Raw genomic sequence first — 23,225 nt, 5'->3', positions numbered from 1 at the left:
TTGTGAATTTCCATAAATAGTAAAAAAAAATTATTTAAACATATGTGCAATGATCATATTACTAGCATGTAACATAGTATGTATATTCTACTGTTAGAATCAATTAAAAATATGGTATGTGATTGTTCATATAAATGCTTACATGCTTCATCCATTAGTGGTGAGCTTTGTATATATTTAAACTGTAAATGTATCATTACCTGTTCACCAGACAATACATGACTTGTTGTTCGAACTTCTTGAGTTACTACTCTCTGTTCCTGTCTTGTTGCACTGGTGGCTGTTGTATGTGCTACAGTCTTTTCTTCTACCTAATATAAAAAAAAAATATAAAAAAATAATTCTAGCTCTATAGGTCTGTAGAGAAATATGTTGCAGAAAATATATATAAAAATTTAACATATTTGCATACTGGAATATGAGCAAGCAGAATGAAATTACAAACCTGGCTGGTTTTTTGATTTTTTTCAAGGTCTTCGTGCATTGTAGCGGTGCGGGTGGTAACAGCAGTTGCTGTCATATATGGAGCTCTACCATCATCCGGTGCCTCTGCCTAAATACAACTACAAGGTAACTAATGCCTTACAATAAAGCAGCAATGTATATATGTATACAAAATTATAAGAGTGTTAATGAGTTAAAATTTTTCTTTTCAAATACTTCTTATACACTGGTTTCAAGATGATTATAAATTTTTTTGTTCAGAAATAACATTTGTAACTTATATTAATAACACACACTTACTACATGCAGTAGTCAAATACTCAATAACTAAGAATCACATAACAATATCTACAATGCATATCATAGAACTACCAAATGCACTATATTCAATATTATTCAAATATTTTTGTATTTATAAATTGGATCTGACAGAAATTTATTCAGAAGTCAGGGACAAAAAAAAATTATTTTTAAAAAATACTTAAAAATCTATGGGTATCATACAATACTTTAAACAAAACATTTTATTTTTTCTGTTGCTAGTACTCTTTTTACCTCCTAGTTAGTGAAGCAGTTATTTATACTGTTATATATCTTAATATTTTGTATTGTTTTAAAAGTTATATCACCTTGTTAATTTGTGTAGAAACTGTTACTTGGCCTGTGCCTCCAGGTGTAAGGTCTTCAACTTTTTCTTCTATGTTTTGTGTCACACCTTCTTGATCCTTTACTACTGATTGTTTGGTTGTGGTTTTCACTATTGTTGGAGTAGTGCTTGAAGCTAAAGCTTTCTTCATTTTTAAAGAGGTTAATTTTGTCGTATCTCGGATTTCTTTTAAAATAGTGTCGCTGTCTAAAGGTTGTCCACTACTGCTAAGAATAACACCGTCCTTGAGAGATGCTCCTTCTTCTCCGAAAATTTCTTGATTCATTAATTTACCAAATTTATCGTGAATTTTTCCATCCTGAATGTAACTTCCGTCATTTCCGAATGGTGCTTGTTTAACTGGTTTTCCATCTTTATCGCAGAGCAATCCATTACGAACTATCGTGACAGTAATAACTGTGAAGTATTTATCAAGGGGTTTTCCCGTGGGGTCACAAACGACTCCATCTTTAACAATGTTGATTTCATCGTCAAAATTTGCTCGTTCTAAAGGTTTTCCAGTCTTCCGGTCTACTACAATTCCATTTACTACTTTCACACCTTCAGGTCCAAATGCTTCTTGTGTTAAGGGTTGCCCATTAGAATCATAAATTTTTCCATTTCTAATAAAACTAGTTTCTGGTGGTAAAACACCTTGAGACATTGGTTTCCCATTACTTCCATAAATGAGACCATCTTTAATAAAGCTTTTATCGTATTTATAGAAAGATTGATTGAAGGGTTGACCTGTATGATCATAAATTCTTCCATTTTTGACAACGCTACCAACGTTATCAAAATTACCAGACTGTAATGGTTTACCATCATTACCGTACACCAAACCGTAACGAACTAGTGAAATATAAAGTACTGCCTCTTTTCGATTTAGCGGTTTTCCACTTGGACCATATAACAATCCATTTTTTATACAACTTCCGTCGTTTCCAAATAATCCATGACCAAGCAATTGTTTGTCTTTTCCATAAATATAGCCATTGGCAATGTATCCTCCATCAGTACCAAATGAACTATGATCCAAAGGTTGATTATCTTTACCATAAATTCTACCTTCTTTAACATAACTTTTACTAGGTAATTCAGTACCAATATTCAGCAATCGTCCACCCCATCCATATATAAGACCATCCCTAATATAACTACCATCAGGTTTAAATGCACCTTGTTTCAAAGGGCATTGATTTCTATCATAAACGACACCATCTCGAATATAACATCCATGTGGAACAAGGGATGCTAAGTTTTTAGGATTTCCTTGATTATCAACAATTTTTCCATCTTTCACCGCTAAATTATCTGGTCCTTTATCATCTTGAGTCAATGGTTTTCCATCTCTGCCAATAATCAATCCGTTTTTAATAATATTACCATCAGGTCCAAAGACACCTTCCGAAATTATCCTGCCATTCTTATTATGAATTATGCCACCGGCAACATACGAACCATCAGATCCAAACATGTTTAAAGTTAAAGGCCTACCGTGATAATCAAAGATTATACCATTTGCAATGAAGCTGTCTTCTGGAAGTGCTGAACAGAGGTTTAAGGGTTTGCCATCTTTGCCATACACAATACCATCTTTAACACAACTTCCATCTGGTTTGAAAAATGAAAATTTGAGCAGCTTTCCTTCTTTAGTATATAATTTACCATCATTAATAGATGCTCCTTCAGGTATTAAAGAATCCTGATTGAGGGGTTTCCCGCTCTTTGAATGAATAATACCCTTCTTTATGTAACTTCCGTTCGAACCAAAAGATTCTTGTTTAAGAGGTTTTCCATCTTTTCCAAGTATTATTCCATCTTTTACTGTGACACCATCTGGCCCAAGGAAAGCGTCTGAAAACGTTACACCATTCTCATCATAAATTATACCATCCTTAATTACAATATTATCCGGTTTAAAAAGACTTTGCGATAATGGTCTATTGTGTTCATTATATATAATCCCTTCTTTAATATAGCTTCCATCATCTATTAGAGGGATTTGACTTAAAAGTCTGCCTTCTTTACCGAATATCATACCATCTTTTACAAAACTACCATCAGGTTTGTAAAATGCATGTTTAATAGCTTTTCCATCTTTACCAACAATTTTTCCATCTTTCAAATGAGCACCACAAGGAAGCAAAGAACCTTGATTCAAGAATTTTCCATCCTTCGAATAAATTATACCATCTTTTATAACAGATCCATCTGAACTGAAAGATTCATGTTTTACTGGTTTACCATTTTTGGAATAAATTTTTCCGTCTGCTATATAGTGTCCCTCATGGCCTAAAATACCATTTGAAATTACATTTCCATTTGGTCCATAAATTAAACCATCGCATATGTAAGTTTCGTCAGGTATTAGTACAAATTGATTTACGGGTTTTCCATTTTCGTTACATACTACTCCTGCGACAACGTAGTTTTCATTTACACCATACGATCCTTGCGTAAGTGGTTTAGAGTCGGATGTAAATATAAGACCTTCTTTTACGTAAGTCCCATCATTACCTAACTTGTTATATTGTACTGCTTTTCCATTTTTTCCCACAATTTTACCATCTTTGACTAATGTATGTTCTAGTCCCAGTAAGTGTTGGTCGAGTATTTGTCCATTAGAATCATATACCATACCATTTTTGATGGAATTTTTTTCCACCCCTAAGATTTCTTGGTTCACGGGTGTACCATCCTTAGTCGTAATTGTGCCGTTATTGATATAAATTCCAGGTGGGCCAAATTCAGATTTTTTAATTGGATCTCCATCCTTTCCACAAATTATTCCATTTAATATCTGGCTATTATCCGGTCCAAGATTATGCTGATCTAATAATTTGCCATCTTTGGTATAAATAACACCTCCAATAATTATAGAACGATTCGGGAGTGGCAAAATGTGATACTCTGGTTTGGAGGTTGTGACAACCGGTTGACAATTAGCACCTTCAGCAGCAATGAGAACTGTTGACGCATTTTTATCAATCTCTGGTTTGGATGTAGCTTTTTGCTGTTCCTTTAATCCTGCAGATTCCACATAATTGAGACCGGGAGTATTTAATCCCGACGGGGGCTTGGAATCTGCTTCTTTGGTTTTTCTTTTCTCTGCTGACTCTGCAACTTTTCTCTCTTCACCTGGCGCATAGTTAAAGGCTAAGCCGGTGGCTTTCCGACTTGCTGCAGTTGGTGACTGTTGATTTTGAATTTCAGGCGATGCTGGTCTGTCTTCGTATGAAAATCCATGGGGCGTGAAAGGTTTTCTGGTTGGAGAAGTTTCCGTTTCTTCGTAATGATAAGGCTTCGTGTAGCTAGGGAGTTTTATAGATTCTGGAGTAGTTTGTGATTTTTCAATAGTTTGTTTTTCAGTCAAGGGTTTTGCTTGCTTCTCTGATACAGATAGATTCGACTCTGTATCACTTTTGTCCATTGATTCTTCCAATTCTTTATTCTTTTTCTGCTTCTTTTGCTTTGGTTCCTTTTCCTTCTTGCCAAATAGGAAGCCACCAACTGGAGTCTTTTATAATAAACAAAAACATGCAATACCAAAAACATGCCATATATCTAGTATTTCATCTTTACAAGTATATTACAGAAAAAAACTAACAAAGCTAATAAAAGCTACATATTCATATACACTATCTTTCGTCTGTTACAAAAATAAACTAACAGCCGTGCATAATACAGTTCGTATATCTCGGTTATAAAATTCAATCGAGTTCATCTCTTTAGATCGATATCTTTGGTATTTGTGCAGAAAAAAATTTTAAACGAGAAACGAGCATAGTGGCCTATACTTTTCTTCGCTAATTATAAAAAGCTGACATATCGATAGCAAAACAATGCACTTACCTTCACTTTTTCTTTCTTTTCTTTATCTCTTTTCTCTGGCGTTTCCTTATCTTTCTTTTTCAATTCTTTTTTACTCGGTGACTTTAAGTCGCTGTTGTCAAGAAGAGCACTTTCATTTATCAAATCAGAGTTGTTGAGATCATTATGATTTTCCTTTTCGTTTTCGTTTTGCTTATCCTTTTTCTTCTTAGAGAGACCACCGGGCGGTAGGACCGCAATTCCTCCGACCGGTTTCTATAAGTAAATTTATAGTCACACATCGCTTCATGCAATAAGCACGATTCAGCTCTATTGCTAAGCTATTATCAACTACTATGTTTTGTAACATTCTCTTGGCAGTATAGTTCATGCTTGGTAACTAAGTACGGTCTGCGCTCTCAAATAAATGTCAGTCGTTGATTTGTTAAATGAAGATACTTTCCTGAAGGATTTACTTGTAAAAATGTTAAGTTTCTTTCGTTATCTCTCTCTTGACATATGATGTTATAAATGATAGTTGATATTTCGCATGCGAGCATAAGCATTAACGCAGTTAAATAACTTAGAAAAATATTTTGCGCCTGCACATGCTCATGTGACATCGTTGTAAATGAAATTTCAAACAATTTGAGAATTCAACTTTGAGGCGATGGCCGTATATATAACGTTTGCAGAAAATAATTAAAAAGTAGCAGCATGCATCGAAAAAAAGGAAAACACCAAATGGTCACATACATTAATACAAACGGAAGTATATATGTTGGTTAATGCATGACAGTATGTTCCAGGTGAAATTCTATACCTTTTTGCCACGATCTGCATCATATTCTCCTTCCAGGCTACTGGTACTGCTAGCTGATGTTGTTCCAGCACTTGTTTTGCGTGTGAGCTACCGGTGTTAGTTAGGTGTCAGTTAGTTTTTATGGTTGAAGCACTAGGATGTGAATATTGAATTCAGGTTTGTGACATTAAATTATTACATACAAATGCCATGTGTTCATTTTCCGATAACAATTGTAAGATGACCGTCTTGTAAAAATCTACAGATTACTACGTTCCTTGCAAAAAAAATATTCGAAACCTTTATGAACTTATACAAGTTAATTAACCGAGTACAACATGACGTGGCTAGAAAATGATGTTAATTTCGATTTTTCCCCCCATCAGGTTTCTAAAGTTTCACGTGTATTCCTGAAATTGACGTTAATTAACTTGCACGTAAATTGCTTAACTCGTTCTGATCATTTCGGAATGTATGGATCAAAATATCTAATGCATACAACTATATCTAATACATGGCATACAATAAATTATCAACATGCCATGGCTACAAATATTGTCTGTTTAATTTAAAGAGGTAGTGCATAATGATCGAATCGCATCTTTTATGAAATGTTACTTTTTGTTTCAAGTGATCCAATTGGTGTTCTACCATTTTTCAGTTTTGGTTCTCGTTCTAATAGTACTTGAAAAATATCATTTGTACGGCAAAAATATGGATAACTAATCAAATGTACTATATCAAGAAAAACTGTAAAAGTAAATCTTGTTTGAAAGCGTAGACCGCAGAAACAGTTCCTTTAAAATGACTTTTTCTGGTATAACCTTCACTTTGCATGACGATTTCATGCATTCTATACTATTACTATCATTAATGTATACACGAGTGTATTCTTTTTTACCTTTTCCTTTTGTTTTTTAATTGGACTAGGCCGTTGATCTATGTGCTCCATGTCAGGAATCATTTCGGGTTCATAACTCATTGTATGTCTCTTACTTGGTTCTGAACCGTAAGATTCGACTTGTTTCGGACCACCTAACGCTGTAGAAAGTACACATACCTTTCAAAATCTTACTACACGATAACATTGGGAATAGAAATATTAAACCCGCGTATACCGTGTCTTGTGTCTAAAGTTAGTAAGTATTAAGTGTTTGTACCATCCATGCTGCGAGATGTAGGACGACGGCCGCTTAAAGATCTTTCAAATTGTGGTGGTTGTCTATCTATGGGAGTTTTTTTCGTCTCGTAATGAGTTCTTCCTGAGTATCGGAAGCGAGAACCCAAGTGCGGTATCAGACCCACTTTCTTTACAGGCTCAGGACTCATGAGCCTAAAAAAGAAATTTAATATCTTTACTTTCTCTATATTAGTTCATCTTTAAAGTTTTAAATCTTTATCAGGATAATTATTTACCTGAAGAAAGTATGGTGTTCCACGCACACTTTCCACAATTTCTTTGCAGCCCTATGATTCGCCAGTTTAAACCCAATAGTAGATTCAAACTGCTCGAATTCACCTGGTCTTATCTTTATATAAAAGTTATGCCTTTTATACGAGATTTTCAATATTTTTGGCCAGGCGAACCTATTGATTCTTAATCGATCCCTATAGACAAGAAGGCCCGATGAACATACACCTAACATTATATCGACGCCTTCGGAGTCTTTAGCAGGGTGGAGATCAACCCCATACATTGCTAATTTTTTCGCATTTTCGAGATAATGGAGCTCTGCTTCTGCGGGGGTTTGACCTCTAAAAATTCGCAAAAATTTCTTTACCATTCCAACATCATGTAGACATGTCGCTAAGTAATAGACAAAACTAACTTATGTGTTTTATGCAGATCCATTACTTTTTCCACTAACTCTGGGGTTTGATTGGGGGCAAATTTAAAATCCTTTAAATATGTACGTCCATGCTCCTCCGGATCGTAATCTCCAACTTCTGATTGAACTAAATATGAACCTAGAAGAGCATGTGTTACAAATGAACACGGTAATCGCCCTGTGATGATATCGTTTCTAATCTGAAGACATAGTTGATAACGAGTTATATCTTCTTGTAATTGAGCTGGGTCCGGTGGATAGAACTTCACCTCAAAATTAAATTTCCATGGTTCATCTGCAAAAATGAAATCCAAAGATTCGTCTCACCGATATCAATATAATACCACACGGTATAACACGCGAAAAAAATCCACATACTTTTCACAAGTTTCGCAATTCTTTTGTCCAAATCCAACCAGTTTCGCGCATCATGTCTGTCCTCATAGATAAGACCGAAATAATCTTTCTCCATTAAATTCATACTCTGACATATCATATCGAGTAATTCCTGTCCCTTTGCCTTCCTCTGCAAACAGAATGAAATTTATCACCAGTCTGTCCTACATCAAACACATCAACCATCCGGTTGAACGATAAAAAAAGAAATACTTGATAACTTACATCTATGTGGAAGTCTTTGACAGTTCCATCGAGAAGAGTGATTCTCGCAATAGCTGTTTTCCCTTTGCTCACTGGACTTTTGGTTGGCGAGTTCGTTCCGGTTCCATTCTCTGCCGTTACTTCTGGTGGACCACCAGCGGACTTCTGTTCCTCCGGCATATTTCAGCCCTGTGCTAAGAACGTCCTTCATGTTAATCAATCTTTATAAAATAATTCTCTTAATAAATCTATTTTTTTAATCATCAAGAACAATGACAAATCGCGTGCCGTTTCTGTGTATTCGTGTATAGATCCTGTCTAGACTTGAGGGTGCCATATAGAGAAATAATCAATATTTGCCGGAGCTCTTCCAGTTATACATACATATATATATATATATGTGTGTGTGTGTGTGTGTGTGTGTATATATATACCTCGTCTACAGACCGGCTTCTATCTCATTAACGAAGGAAAACACAAGGAAAAAAAAAGTATCTAACTGTGAAGTACTCCGAACTTGACCGTTCTACGCAGACTATTCCACAGTCGGTACAATCTCAGCGCGATGAAAATAATTTCGCAAACACAGAGACTCGGGGTCTACAAACCTGAAACCCTCCACCCAACTTATCCTCTCTAATGAAAGCTCATCTTTTTCTCATCGTAGTGATTTAACGTTTGCGCATCATCGTCTGGTGTATATCACGTACACACTCCTACGAGATCCTCTGGTTAGTCACTAGAGTAAAAAACCATGCGCATCAGTATGTACTGTTACATCGTAATGATACGTCACGATACTGTTTCGACGACAAAACGTCTCTGCCAGCGTCTAAAGATCAACATGAACGTGTACGGAGCGGAGCGAAATGACAGAGAAAATAGTACTAGGAGCGATTTCGTAAGAAGTTTGAGGACAGGTTGCAGTTACGTGCGACGGAGGTACATGTGTGTGGATTTACCGCAGGTCGTTGGCCCTTCGACAGACGGACAGCATGAACGAGTGTGCACACACGTCCGTGTAAGAGCAATGTGTCTCTGATGCAAAGCCAATAAAGCGGTGATATTTATAATACCGTACTGATCAAAATACACGTGATACATGGTATTATTAGGTACGATACAGTTCCTGTAAAAATACACTGTCTGCTTTATCGCGATCGATCGCCGGGGCAAGCGTGTTCTCTGTGAGACGGATTGGCGGATCCGTTGAAAAGGCTTCAACAGATAGTGTATTAACCCTTTATGCTATAATTACTCTTCTACTTTAACTTTCAACTTTCACTTTTCACTTGACATTTGAAGCATGAAAAAAAAAACGCAGCAATGTGCATAAGGTTCAAATATAGGTTATACGCAAAGATCGTAAATCAAGCGTCACGTGACTGGACAGTTCTAGGGGAAAATAAACGTCATAGCGTCAGGTGGTGACCTCATGGTACGAAAGGTTAAAGCGTTCCTGGAGATTCACGTTCGATTTCTCGAATCGAAATTAGTCGAGAAATAATACAGACCATGTGACCCTGACCGACACACTCCGACGAATCCACTATTCAAATCGACAGCTGTGCAAAGTAGACGCACAGAGCACACAGAGTCTGTCTCCCTTATGCAACGGCGTCGAACAAATAGTAATTCAACCTCAATTGCACAGAATCAGAGCCATACCGGGACGCTGTTTATCGTTGCAAATAGCATTAGCGCGGCTAGTCGGGCACACACGAGCGGAAAAAACGCGTTCGCGTATAATCCCAACGAGGTTTCTGCGATAGTTTCGAGAAGAGCTCGGCCGTGTTGCGAGTCACGGCCGAGCGGGCACAAAGGGAGAAGCTACGTGTGTATCATTAAACGGAAATCACGGTTTAACGTTCAATTCCAACCGAATATCTCGTTACTTTGCCACGCAATCACCCATCCCAACAAAAGATTAATTACATAAATCTGTGCCCGTTGTAATTGAAAAGGAATGAGAAAAAAAACACGGTAAACACCTTTTGTAACTGTACACCCTGGTATGTAAAATAGGACAGACTTCCTGGATTATGTATTTCAGTGTAATTTATTTTTTTTTTTTTTTTTTTTTTTTTTCCAATTATTACAAGTATGAAATATTTCACAGTACATTCAAGATGGCGCATGTATCAAGCAGTGTATTTACTCAACCATCACTTCGTTATTTTATTTAAAAGGTGTTAATTTTTGAAACGCCATCGAACAAGTTAAAACCATGACTCATCCCTTAGGAATTCCTCGACTAAAATTATCCAGAACTGAGGGCAATGCAAATTCATTAGGTAAGCAAATATGTGTGGGTGCAATAGTAATGTACGTAATTGAACAAATCTTATGTATGTAATATCCACGATACAATATGCTAGATACGAGAATTTGGTTCATCTGTGGAGGCATGCAGAAATCACGTTGGAATTTACAGAACGACTCGGTTCGTGGCGTTGCAAGTTCGACAAGCCAGAATGTCGTCATCGCTGAAAGCAGACGTCCTTTGCCCGCGCTCTTTGCTAAACCGATGAAGTAATACCCCGATTAGCCAGGCACGGTGACGCGATAACCAATATTATATACATATATACACCCTCTAACACCATCGATCGAATTAATTCTTCGGCTAAAGTGGATCAACGATATTCTAGTAAATCGCAGAACAGTAAGGCGCTTTCTCTGCTAGTCGCAGACCGCGCTCCAGACCGTGATAGATATCAGAGAAGTATTGGAAACATAAAACGGTGAGCCTGGATCCGCGAGACGCGTAGAAGAAACCGGTCGATCGTCTCGTTTCGCGAACGGGTCAGCTGAAAGTTTAAAAGCCTGGCTGAATGGAGCAAGCAGGTCTGAAAGAATCCGTTCTTTTTTTTACACGGAGTGTCGCGCGAAATCCTTTCAAAAGACGCGTGGGCATCATTTGGTCGTGTGTCAAAGGAGATTATTGTTGAACGAGGGTCGCGTGATCCATGGCACACGCCCACACGACCCCTGGTATATACACGCCTTTGCTACGTGGACAACCTCGTCTCTTCATCCTCTGTACGCATTAAAGAGCCATCGTCTTTAATGAATGAATTCATACCTCTTGAGATACGAGCCGCACAAAACAACCTTCGTATAGCTAGCTGCCGTAGCTTGGCTAATAAAAATAGAAGGTGATCGAAATTCTGACCGGTCTCTCCGAGAGTCAAGTTTATTAAAACCTTCGACGAATCTTGGTGGAAGAAGTGGCCGAATATTATAATTCTCGAAGAGAATAGGAGGAAAAAGAGCGTACGGTTAATCGAATGAATAAATTATCATCGGAATGGCTATGAAATTATATGCATCCGAGCCTTTCACCAAATTAAACACGAATAAAATAGTATATTTTATATTCAGAATGAATAATACTTAATTGTTGTTTTATCGATTTCACTTACGTCTCTTTTGAAAATAGTACTTGCATATGGTTCATGTATTAAAACCCCCTATAATTCCCTTTCAGACAAACTGAATTATTAAAGGGTGAACCAACGAGAAGCTGAAAAGGTCGCTTAATGTATCAGATCGTATGTTTCGCTTAACGGAACCCTACCGGTACCTCAATCTGGAATAAGAGTCACAGCGAGGCGTATGACAAGATATCGAACGTGACACACCACGATGCTCGGTTAACGGATCAACGAAATCCTTATTCCGCGAGCAATCCCCGTGGAAGAGATCACGAAGCGTCGAGGATATGTCGTTCGAAAACGAGCCAGCTCTGCATATGCATGCGCGAGCAGGGTTTATTAAACCAACGGTGGTGGTGGCTGCTCGCATGATCGTACGTGAATGAACACAAGCTGCCTCCGTTCGAGCAAAAGCGGACGCGATCGTTTCGAGCGGCATTTAAATCCCTCGTGTCTAGTCTCCGGTTCGCATGCGACATTGTGTCCTGCGAAATCGATGAAAATCCGCTCTTTAAAGAGACATAAGAGGCTAGAAGCGACCCCCCAGGGAAGGAGGGATATGTTTGATCGATCGACGTTCCTATGGCTCGCGACCGGATACGTGCGAGCTGACAATTTTCCGGCCGGCGAGTAGCAACAAACGAGCGCTGAAATACGGCCAGACTTGGCATGCTCGCGTAACAACATCTACGAAGCATACCTCCACGGAGCTACGGATATGGATACGGCAAGAAAAAAAGGGTCCTCCCCCGTCATCTTGCCTTGAACCACTTCTGAACGAACTGATGTTGCACTTTGCTTATTACAGTACTACCCAGGTTAATGTAACAGCATCTGAGACCGTGAAATTTCTTTCGGAAATATAATTACTCTAAGACGAAAGTTTGTAGATGAATAGGTGAGATTTTTCTAATTGAAACAAGTCCAAACAACCACATTCTGATAATTGTTTAAACAGAATAGTTTAGTTTAAGAGTAACTTGAATTCTTAAGCAAATGGAATACTTTCTAAATTCGAATATTTCGAATTTGATTGGCTGTATTTAAATGATGCTTACTTTAACGGCATTAAGTTGAATTTCAAATTCGAATCGTTTCAATTTGATTGGCTAAATTTAAATAATTCAATTTTTAAAATAATTAAAATAATACAATTTTAAAGTCATAATCTTTAATAACATTATTTATTCTCAATGATCTATACACTTCTAAGATGAAATATAGTTTTGCGCGGTCAGGTGGCTGTTTTAAAACACTGTGCGTCGTCTCGAGTAATTAACGAGACGCGGAAACGATAAAGGGTATAAAAATCGCGTCGGTGGAGAAACACCCGAGAGATGGGGAACAAAGGATCGTGGGCACGCTTTTCATCGATGGGGCGCTAGGGTGGCGGAGATTTTCGTGTGCGTACAGACACTCTTAGATCCCGTTCAACAGTCGATTCATTCGCAAGGGTGTGTACAGGAGGTTGGAACAGTTTTATCGGGCGTCGTGCAGCCGCGTCGTGCCTCGCCGATCGCATGAGCCACCCCACTGAGTTTTTCCTTCTTTTTTTTGTCGTTCAACCCTTTCTTTCATCGCACTCGTAGCGCGGAATTCACAGGTGAATCTTCCTCTGTCGCGATTTTCAATGGTAGAAATCACGTAGGGAAGACAAGAGTAGGGTTCAGAGAAAAAGAGATGAGAAAGAGACACGAAGGGTGACGGGGATTCTTTGATGCGTGAAATTAAAGGATGAAAGCTGTAAAAACGTCGCAGAAAATTTCGCCAACAGGGATTCGTACCGATTATTCCTCTTTCCGTTCCGTTCCGTTTCGTTTCGTTGAGACAGAAAGACGCTTCGTTCCTTTGGTCACTAGTAAACAGTCTCGCGACGATCCTTCAATCGTTTGAGCAAACACCTCGCCTCGTAACTTCGACCGCCGGAATTTGACGGCAAATATGTCCTCGTCGTAAGGAATAACCGGTTCCCGGCTATTATCGGGTCGACGAGCAGTTCGTATTTTAATTAAACGCCGCCCTGCGACACCCTCGCGTATTTTTACACAAGGATACGTTCACGAGTGTTCTCCGAGGGGCTGTATTACGTACGCGTAGGATTAAAACCTTGAGAGCTCGTCAACGACGAAAACGTGTAGTACTACTACGAGTGTGTCACGCACCGCACAGCATGACTCACGTATTTATAATTTATAACAAGTTTGGAGAACACGACTAGCTTCGGGAGCAATTCAATTCTAAGATCGATCCTTCGAAATGCTATCGATGCATTAACGTATTCAGTGAAACGTCAAAAGTATCCAAGTTACATTTATTTCAGTCAATTTCAACGAATAATAAAATATAGGAAGATTGACTTAATTGCACATGATACGAGTCAATGATATCTCGTACAATAAATACGGAATATACTTTTGCATTCATTGTAACAGTTTAGATTAGGTTAAGTTCACCATTGAAATAGTTAGTACTGTTACCCACAGACGAATTCCTAACCTAACCTAATTTGTACAAAACGGACAGTCCGTTTCTCGTAAATTCCACGATTCTACAGATTTTCCCAAAGATAATAGAATTTCCCCGTACAACCGTAAACGAATCATAAACGAGCAACGTTCTTCTTCCCGTTCCACTCCAGCTCGACAGTGATTTCGTGCAATAACAATGGTCACTTTTTACGAGCACTTTTTTTCCACGTAAACTGAGATAATTGGCCCTGTCCTACCGTAACGGCACGATGCTACGACGCAAGTCGGCTCGGCGTTATTTCGCACCGTTTTTTCACGGTGTTTTTTTCGGTCCCAGTGATGCCCCCACGGATCACTACACTTTACCCTATGTTTTCATAAAAACATCTCCGCTTCTACCAGCCGAAGAAACTATACATGTAATATAATATCGTCGTGTCCCTGGTCTCAAGTGATGATTCTTTTTTCCTATTCGTCGGTTGAAACGAAAGTGTCCCGCGAAAATGCGTCTCACGTTCTCTTACGGAGACGATAAAAAATAAACGCTGAAAAGAAAATACGCTCGCTCGTTCGTCAATTAGATGCGCCAAGCGGCCATGACGAAAATAGAAAAGACGAAAAGAAATCACGTATACGTGTTGATTATACGCGTGATTTAATCAAGCACGAGAGTAGAGTACGCTACGATCTGTAAACACGTTCGCAGGAACGTAAACGTGTGGTAACACAGCTCGAGAAAAAACAACGAACGAACGAAGAACACGACGCACTTGAGGTACGTAGTACATCGAGTCTACATGTCATAGAAAGAACTATACACAAGATTGTTCAAACGCATGGTGAATTGCAAATTCTAATCACAGTATAGGGCAGCACGTGACGATCGTAGCCACGCCTTGTTCGCGTTCATCTTCTAAGTTTCTCTCGCGTGGTGGTGCACGCTGATACTTCCGGCGATCACTTTACGGAAGACAGGTACGCGACCATACAATTAAATTTTACGTGAATTAACCGGCCACGCGAAACACGCTCTCACCGCCACACTTATCAGATGCGATATATTTGGCGCTACCACTATCCCAAACGCTATCACGTATTTTTAACTTAACCTGAATAATTCGTGATAAACCTCCCCCACCCCACCCCTTTGTAAACGTTATCGATGAACTAATAAGTGATAAGAACACCGATTACAAAGTATAATGGGCAATACATATTGGTTGATCTGAGAATCACGTGTGATATTTACGTTGGCATGGATAAACAGAGTTGTTCACGTAACGAATAATTCAATCATTGTTGAAAGGTTAATTCTTTAATAGTAATACAGATTCAATACTAATTGCAATTTTCAATAAATAACGAAAATTTCTCTGCTCTGATTCACGGTGGATCTCGACAATGTTACAAATGCAATTAGGGTCTATTCTAATTTCGAGATCAACGAGGTCAGAATATTCGAGCGGTACCCGTGTCATAGTTCATGAGCACGCACAGACACCGTCCCTCTTGTATAGGAGAAAGGCGCGTTACACGGTATGTTGCACCAGCGGGTAAGCTCGGTTCCCCCAAGTTCATTGTAACTTTGGTCATGTCGTGCATCACCTCCTATCAACGCCACACCTCCTCCGTACGCATCGCTAGCGAGTACACTTCCTTGCCCTGGTTAACGGCTATGTGCACCGTTTGTAGCAATAATCCTAAATACACGCTGGAATCTATACTTAGTTTGATCTACGTGTTGCCCGGCCTTCACCGACTCACTGTGTGTACGTGTATAACGTGGAACGATTTTACTATGATGTTTGGAATATTTCTTGGATGTCGTGTTCTCGTTAAATTGCCATCATTTTCGTAACAAATGCCAGGGTAATTTTGTAATACGACGAAGGCCATTTGTGTAACTATGGCTACTCGTATTATGAGAAATAGCGAAAAATAAAAATGTCGAAATGCTTTCATCGATTGCTGGCAATTTCGCCAGAAACGCGACCGAGCTAATACATCTTTCGAAAAAGCTGGCGTCTCCGTGACAAAGTGCATAATTGACCTAATTGTTCGTAACGAGCGTTCGCCGGAAAAATGACGAAATCCCGAAGCTCGGATAAAATTCGTCACAGGTGAAATTATACGGATTTCTCCCCTCTCTGAAAAATAACACGTAGGACATATAAATTCCGAATCATAAATTTTCAGGATTATAGATTTCCGATAACAGATTAAAGACGGACACGTCGAAAGTTTGTCAGATTCGAGGAATCGTTAAAAACATCCTCGTTTAATTAAATGTATATAAGGAGAGAGCGGTTGTGTAGTATCAGACGTGTGTGGCACACTTTGCAAAAGCACTCCTGCCCTCAGGGTCGCACATGAAAGCGGGAACGATACGATAGTGGAAATAAATAGCAGAGAGCACTGTTATTTCAGATTTGTCAATTATTCTCAGAATAGAACCTTCTGATATTTCTTTAACAGTGATATCCAACGGATTCTGCACGTCTCGGTTCTATCACGGATCTCGAGGGAATGGGTGATAGTCTCTCTGACGAAATATGATACACGACACGCAAAGAATGTATTCGCGAGTTCGATCTTGACTGTATTGATTCCACGCCAGTAGGAATTCTCAGATATAACCGTACCTGTGAATAGTTTTGGGTAAACAAACGAATCAACAGACAGTCGATTATATTTCGTTGCAAATTTAAACAATACACTGTCACATGCTACACGGAATTAATATGCATGCAATTAAAGAGAAACAACGATGCGATAGTATGTTGTATAACGGACATTTCTATCAACCGGACCAAGCAGATGTTTCCGTGAATTGTTGATCGAAATATATATTATGATGTATAAATTTTGTACTGTGTACCTATTTACGTCTAATCATTCGAAATATTTTGACTATTGTGTATAATAGTAAATAAAATATTACCTATTGTAAACTTCGACATTGCTATAGGTTATGTGAATAATACGCGTTTCTTTATACAATAATAATATTTGTGCGAAAATTCGAGGTCATTCGTAATGAATTGGTAGGAATGGAACCACAGACTCGCTATAGAAATCTTTAAAATAATAGTAAACATTCATATTTACAAGCGTACATTCTAATCCGTCATTGTTAAATGCAAAGGTGTACAAATATTTCTAATTTCATACGTAGTATCTTGAGAAAATCTAGCATTATTGAAGAGGTCCGATTAAATCTTGTTACATTATGTCACGAAGGTAATAAGTGAAATCCAAAAACTAGTAAACTTACCTATAAGATGTAGACGCGATCTTCTCTTAAATAATGCACCACAACGAGAAAATCGCAGATAAATGTACAACAAAAAAATATACACAGGATTGAAGCACTAATTGTTTTTTCTTTGAATAAGTAACAAAGTATTTCCTACCATAAGCACATAAACAACTCTTGTTCCAATTCCGCCGACGGCTACGAATACGAAACAGGTCCGTCGAATCGCGGGGCGACGCTGGATGCGGCCACGGCCCATACTCGCACCATTTTCAAATAGTCCCCTCACGCATACAAGTATTATCGTCTACATACCTTGATATTTCCAAATTCTGTGCTCGACGAACGGTTACAGTTCATGGAAAATCCAGCTCGGTTAGAGAATATCCGCGATAATCACACACCATTTAATTCAAACCGTAAGCACAGAGAATACGGGACTGCTTTCAATGTTCTTACGCGCGAGTCAATATGGCTGACTACCTAGGAAAATCAGTTTCTCTTATGACGCAATCAAGCGAGTACGCCCCGGTTAAACGCATTTTCTCCACTAGATAGCAGCAGTTGAGCTGTAATTTTAACAGTCGATAAAAAGAAATTCTAACGGTCAATAAAATAAGAGAGACAACATTGATTGCTATTTTTTGATTGCATTGAAGCAATTTTTTTAAATACCTTTGCGTCAGCTAAAGTTTTAAATATGTGCATAGCTTTTTGAAGAAATACATACAGGTTGTGTAATGTTATCGACACAGATAAGGTAGTAATTGATTGTAACAATGGAGTACTACACATGAAAGTGCTAGTTATTGAATGTGAGTTGATTATATATGCGTTTGGCAATTGCACCCAATTCTATTTCATATTACAGTTTGGAGTAGTTGTAAAACGCATTTGCACGATTAATTTAACGATAACGTTATTTAAGTGAATTTCCGCTAATTTATTTTCGGTAAGATTAAATATTTCTAGTCAGGAAACAGTCGTCATTTTCAAAGAAAAATTGCATTGTTTTACAGTCAGCTTCATTTTACATATCACTTAATATTACTCAAGTATTCATAAAAATCTATAACGTAATAAATTTATTCGTCTTTTGTAACATTAACCTATCACTGTACTAGGTTGACAATTCTGCTAAATCTTACAAGTGAATTCTTGCAACGACAGGTTGCCGGGTGTTTCGTTAAGTTGTAGTACGCGATCTCAAAATTCAGACGCAATATTTAACATACTTTATTTTCATAGTGATAAAGATATTAGCATGTCAAATTTATTCCATATTTGCGTATGAAATGGCCTGGTATGGAAGAGTTCACGCAAAAAGTAATCATGAACTTATACAACATCTTAAAAGTAAGTAATATAAATACAATTATTACAACGTTTATATTGTTCTTATTCATTTTAAGCTATATTTATCAAAAAATAAAATAATAGCACAGATATCTAAAGTATTGTTATATTATATTATCATTTTATACTTTAGATATTAAAAAACAAAATATAATCTTGTTATTCTAGAATCAAGAATAATTAAATCTGATAGAGTTTATGAAGCAATGTCTGCTGTAGACAGAGGAAACTATACCAATCCTAGTTATGCTTATATAGATGCTGCACAGGCAATTGGTTATGGTGCTACTATAAGTGCTCCTCATATGGTATATATCTGAAATTATAGTCCAACATGCTTGTATCATGGAATTTAATAAATTAAATATTTTCAGCATGCATATGCTTTGGAAGCACTTAAAGACAAATTACATGGTAATGCAAGAGCATTGGATGTTGGTTCTGGTTCTGGATATTTAACAGCATGTATGGCAGTTCTGGTAGGACCAAATGGATTGGTCATAGGTATCGATCATATTCCTGAACTTAAAGCATTTGCTATGGAAAACATTCGAACAGATAACCCAGAACTTCTTGAAAGTGGTCGTGTTCAATTAGTTGGTAATTATCTTTTAAAAGCTTTGCATATATATTTAATGTCTTTTTTTTATATAAAAAATATACAATATTTTAGTTGGAGATGGAAGATTAGGATATCCAGAAAAAGCACCATATGATGTTATTCATGTAGGAGCTGCTGCTAAAGAATTGCCAGAAGCTGTAAATAAAATTTTTAATCAATTGATAGTATATAGTACAAAAATTTATTGTATTCACAGAAATATTTTTTATGTAGTTAATTGATCAATTAGCTCCTGGAGGACGTATGGTATTACCACTGGGTCCAGAAAATTCAGATCAGACATTTGTACAGTTTGATAAAGCAATGGATGGGTCAATCAAGAAAAAATCTCTTTCAAATGTTATATTTGTTCCATTGACTAGTAAAGATAAACAGTATGCTTCATCAGATGCATGCAAGCTTCAATAAATGAGCACTTTTTTGTGTAAATTAAACACTAAAGGAAGCATGTTTTAGTTATATATCCTGTAATATATACGTGAATATTGGAAAGTTATTTTAAACCTTTAAAAAAAGACAAGAAATATAAATTCTAGTATACTTCAACTGTATATTTTAGTACATTTTAGTTGTATATTATATATTTCTAGTCACAGAAATCCATAAAACATTGAAACTATTTAATTAGTATAACATTTATCTCTTTTAGAGAGGTATACTACTTAGTTTAAAAATTTTAACAGTTCATAAACATTGGAATACACTGTGTTCTTTTATTATTAATACATAAAATTAAATACAAACTATTCTTGTATAATTTGTGCTATATGCCTAATTAGTTTTGATAAAAGTTGAAACAATTATCTTAGTTTTATTATACTCTGATTCCTTAAAAATAAATACATTATTTATGTATAATGACTAGAATTATCTTTTCATATAACCAGTTCATTCTTTCCATGTTACCATGTATTTCAAATCTATTACGCATAATTTAATGTACAGTTTTTTCCATTTTATGCATAAAACATTTTATATACTCATGGAATGGGCAAATTTCATTACGTAAATATTTAAAGAAACACTTATAAAATAATTTACTATAATGTATCAAACATTACATTCATAAACTTCGTCCTGAAGTACAAAATAAATGTATTCATTTAAACCAGCCATACTCAACCTTTTTTCTTCCTGGGCCACATACATATGTTTGCTACGTAACGAGGGCCGTAACTTAGTACAGCTTATATCTTCGTTTACATCTTGGTATTATGTAAATTAAATCATCTTTTACTTACAAACTCTAACTGTGTCTGTGTGTGTTTCGGGCCGCACACACAATCTTGGCGGGCCGCATACGGCTCGCGGCCCGCTGGGAGAGTATGGCTGATTTAAACAGTTGGACATTATGTTTTGTGGTCCTATTTCATTTTACATATATAGTGGGCAGTGAGATGTACGCTTATATTGTTCCGATATTTCCTTGGTTAAACAACAATAATTAAAGTGTTTTAACCATAAGTAAACTAAGTGCAGCACCTGATGTTAATCCCATGCCAAGGAAAGCTCCTATCATTGCAGATGCTATTTCCTTCTCTTGGGAATCTACAACCCTATTAAAATCTTTTAGTTTAAAAGTAATAAAAATGAGTTAATGCATGTATCACTGAAGTACTTACATAGGAGTTAAAATAAATGTTAAATTGCACAAATAACCATTACTGATGGCAAATAGAATAGTTAATAAAATATAATAGAAGTCGTTATAGATATAAACGGGAAGATGATGTCTGGGCTGTGCATTACAAAATATAAGAGCTGGTATAAAGATGACTCTCGTTAAACTTAAAAGTATAACTTGCCATGGTTTGTTTTTTGGCTAAAATATTAAATTATTTTAATTTTTCTTTAATAGTAAAAAAAAGTATATAATTTTAAATACTTCTTATGCATACCCATTGAAACATGCCTGACAATAATCTTCCAGCATAATCACCAGAACTAAAAATTAAGTAAGTCACCACAGGTACAAAGTAGATATCTGTAAAATATAGAAGTTATAAACACTTTATAATTACATAAAATTTAACTACAAAACTTACCATTCCATGCATAACCTTTGCCTTTATTTTGACTTTCCACTAGTACAGTAATTGCTGGGTATACCGAAACAGTTATAAAAAATACTAAAAATATACTAATACCATAATGCCAAATTCTTTTAATAATACGCGTATAAGATACTGTAGTTCCTTGTGGGAAAGTTACTTCTCCAGTTATTGAAAAATCTGCTTCATTGTTAGTCAAGTTTTCAGACATATGATACTTAAAAAATGTCTAAAAGAGAAAATATAAATGCTATTCATATCATACTGTAGTTTAATTCCTGCATTCAATGTACAATAGATTACATGTTATTTGTCTATGTTATTATCATAAGCTTCTTATAAAACACTTGTATGATGATGAATATCATTATTGTATACTTATTAAAATGCTGAATTACTCACTGCTTTTTCTAAAATGATGTAAGCAATTAAAGATAGAAACAATATAACATCTCCAATGATAAAATAAAGTAAGCCTGAAAGTACAGGACTAGCACCAATCCAAAGAGAACATATTTCTGCTATAGCAGTAAAAATTCCTCCAAGAGCTTGACCACTTAACATAGCAGTTATGTATTTTGGAGAAAATCGTCCAACAATACCCATTAAACTTCCTCCAAAGATTGCACTTGTACCTACAAAAATATCTCACTGAGTGATATCATTTAATAATAAGAGTATTCAATAGATTTTCAAGTTTTACATATGTACCATTTACAATTGCTACTGTGGTTAAAGTAATTATTGAAAATATTCCTTGCCCTAAAAATAAAATTAACATTTCACTTTTGAGATAAAATGCACAATTTGAATCTAATTATTTTTATTTGTATAACTTACACTTATCTGTATTTATTTCAACAAATGCAGTTGTTAAAATAAAAAATAATAGTATTGTACACTGAGAACCCACCATCCTCACTCTCAGTGGAATTCTGTTATAATATTTTTTATGCAATGTATTATTTTTTTAGTTTATTTCTTACTTCATAATTAGAAGTGTACATTTTACTTACCGTTTACTAATAAATGCATTTATAATTAAGAAAAATGTATTTGGTACTGCACTTGCTACATTTAAGTATGATATGAAACTAGCTTGGAGATCAGTTGTTTTTTCCAAATTTTCTACATGAGTATAATTAACACTTTCTCGTGTAAAATTGTTATGTACTTCTCTAAATTTATACATCCAGTACTATAAAATAAATCAAATCAATACATATGTATACTAATAATAACACTCATTAATAAGGTAATGTCTATTACTTACATCATCAGCCGTAATGAAAAAGCTCCAAGGAATTAATGTATTTATACCAAGCAAATAAAAAACAATATATGCAAGATTATACCTAAATAACAAAATAATAGGAAGAATTGTGCAAATTTTTTAAAAAATTATAAATGAAATTAGAAACATGTAATATATACTTATAATAAACAAACTATTTTAAACAGATATTACTTGTCACGAGGTTCATATTGTTTTAAAAATGGTTTTTCATCTGGAACAGAAACATTTGGATCATCAACTTCAGTTTCTAAATCATCTTCAAATTCACTATCTGATAAACCTCCAAGTAAAGGTCTTCTATTGATAGAATATGCCATTATGAAGCTGTAAAAAATTGATAAAATCATTAACATTATATGTTCCATATGTAATCTGATAAGGTATACAGATCTACTATAAAGTTACATATTTAGCAAATATAAAATTAAATGAAATTTTTACTTACAGTATTATATAAAAAATTGCCTAAAAAGTCGTCACTTGATAAATTATGTGCATTTAAAACAATAATTATTTACATCTTAATAGATAATCAATGCAAATTTAAAAAAAAATTTTACACATGTCAAAGACCATGTTTAGCAAGCTGCGTCCGTCAAACAAT

At 36.0% G+C, this 23,225-nt stretch overlaps 3 protein-coding genes across 4 annotated transcripts in view; 1 reads left to right on the top strand and 2 right to left on the bottom strand.

Annotated features, from left to right (window-relative positions):
* The window catches only part of LOC108578434, a 25,046-nt gene extending 7,279 nt beyond the window's left edge, over positions 1-17,767 (bottom strand). Inside the window, exons 1-12 of one of the 2 annotated variants that reach the window (XM_017941774.1) lie at positions 17,611-17,767; positions 8,156-8,328; positions 7,913-8,060; positions 7,535-7,829; positions 7,122-7,460; positions 6,866-7,038; positions 6,607-6,746; positions 5,727-5,813; positions 4,946-5,179; positions 1,074-4,610; positions 446-553; positions 201-311 (exon numbers count right to left, since the gene is read on the bottom strand). In XM_017941774.1, the coding sequence (XP_017797263.1) occupies positions 201-311; positions 446-553; positions 1,074-4,610; positions 4,946-5,179; positions 5,727-5,813; positions 6,607-6,746; positions 6,866-7,038; positions 7,122-7,460; positions 7,535-7,829; positions 7,913-8,060; positions 8,156-8,314 (5,331 nt within the window). In that variant the 5' untranslated portion in view covers positions 8,315-8,328; positions 17,611-17,767. The remainder of the gene's footprint in view (positions 1-200; positions 312-445; positions 554-1,073; positions 4,611-4,945; positions 5,180-5,726; positions 5,814-6,606; positions 6,747-6,865; positions 7,039-7,121; positions 7,461-7,534; positions 7,830-7,912; positions 8,061-8,155; positions 8,329-17,610) is intronic. The other variant, XM_017941775.1, reaches the window with a different exon arrangement.
* A 322-nt stretch (positions 17,768-18,089) lies between these two features.
* Positions 18,090-19,681, top strand: LOC108577666 (protein-L-isoaspartate(D-aspartate) O-methyltransferase-like). The gene is made up of 6 exons (XM_017940859.1): positions 18,090-18,110; positions 18,544-18,651; positions 18,820-18,959; positions 19,026-19,251; positions 19,325-19,410; positions 19,487-19,681. Exons 2-6 carry the CDS (start codon positions 18,591-18,593, stop codon positions 19,679-19,681), a joined length of 708 nt encoding a protein of 235 aa, XP_017796348.1. The 5' UTR covers positions 18,090-18,110; positions 18,544-18,590.
* Positions 19,682-20,410: 729 nt separating this feature from the next.
* Positions 20,411-22,938, bottom strand: LOC108578362 (equilibrative nucleoside transporter 3). Its single transcript, XM_017941683.1, has 10 exons — positions 22,793-22,938; positions 22,598-22,679; positions 22,341-22,522; positions 22,165-22,259; positions 22,036-22,086; positions 21,727-21,959; positions 21,319-21,553; positions 21,172-21,257; positions 20,896-21,095; positions 20,411-20,829 (listed from the first exon to the last, which is right to left on the bottom strand). The coding sequence occupies exons 1-10, from the start codon at positions 22,936-22,938 to the stop codon at positions 20,718-20,720; spliced, it is 1,422 nt and encodes a 473-aa protein (XP_017797172.1). The 3' UTR covers positions 20,411-20,717.
* Between the last annotated feature and the right edge of the window lie 287 nt (positions 22,939-23,225).

The sequence above is a fragment of the Habropoda laboriosa genome, unplaced genomic scaffold, assembly GCF_001263275.1.
Source record: "Habropoda laboriosa isolate 0110345459 unplaced genomic scaffold, ASM126327v1 scaffold5, whole genome shotgun sequence".
NCBI lineage: Eukaryota > Metazoa > Arthropoda > Insecta > Hymenoptera > Apidae > Habropoda > Habropoda laboriosa.
The sequence above is the reverse complement of the archived record's forward strand: the minus strand, read 5'-3'. Positions and strand labels throughout refer to the sequence as shown.

Coding starts and splice junctions, on each gene's coding strand:
- LOC108577666 (XM_017940859.1), top strand. CDS start 18,591: ATGGCCTGGTATGGAAGAGTTCACGCAAAAAGTAATCATGAACTTATA. Junction 18,960..19,025: donor CTATAAGTGCTCCTCATATG/GTATATATCTGA, acceptor AAATATTTTCAG/CATGCATATGCTTTGGAAGC. Junction 19,411..19,486: donor CTAAAGAATTGCCAGAAGCT/GTAAATAAAATT, acceptor TTTTTTATGTAG/TTAATTGATCAATTAGCTCC.
- LOC108578362 (XM_017941683.1), bottom strand. CDS start 22,938: ATGGCATATTCTATCAATAGAAGACCTTTACTTGGAGGTTTATCAGAT. Junction 22,523..22,597: donor TTTTCATTACGGCTGATGAT/GTAAGTAATAGA, acceptor TTTATTTTATAG/TACTGGATGTATAAATTTAG. Junction 21,258..21,318: donor CAAAGGTTATGCATGGAATG/GTAAGTTTTGTA, acceptor TATATTTTACAG/ATATCTACTTTGTACCTGTG.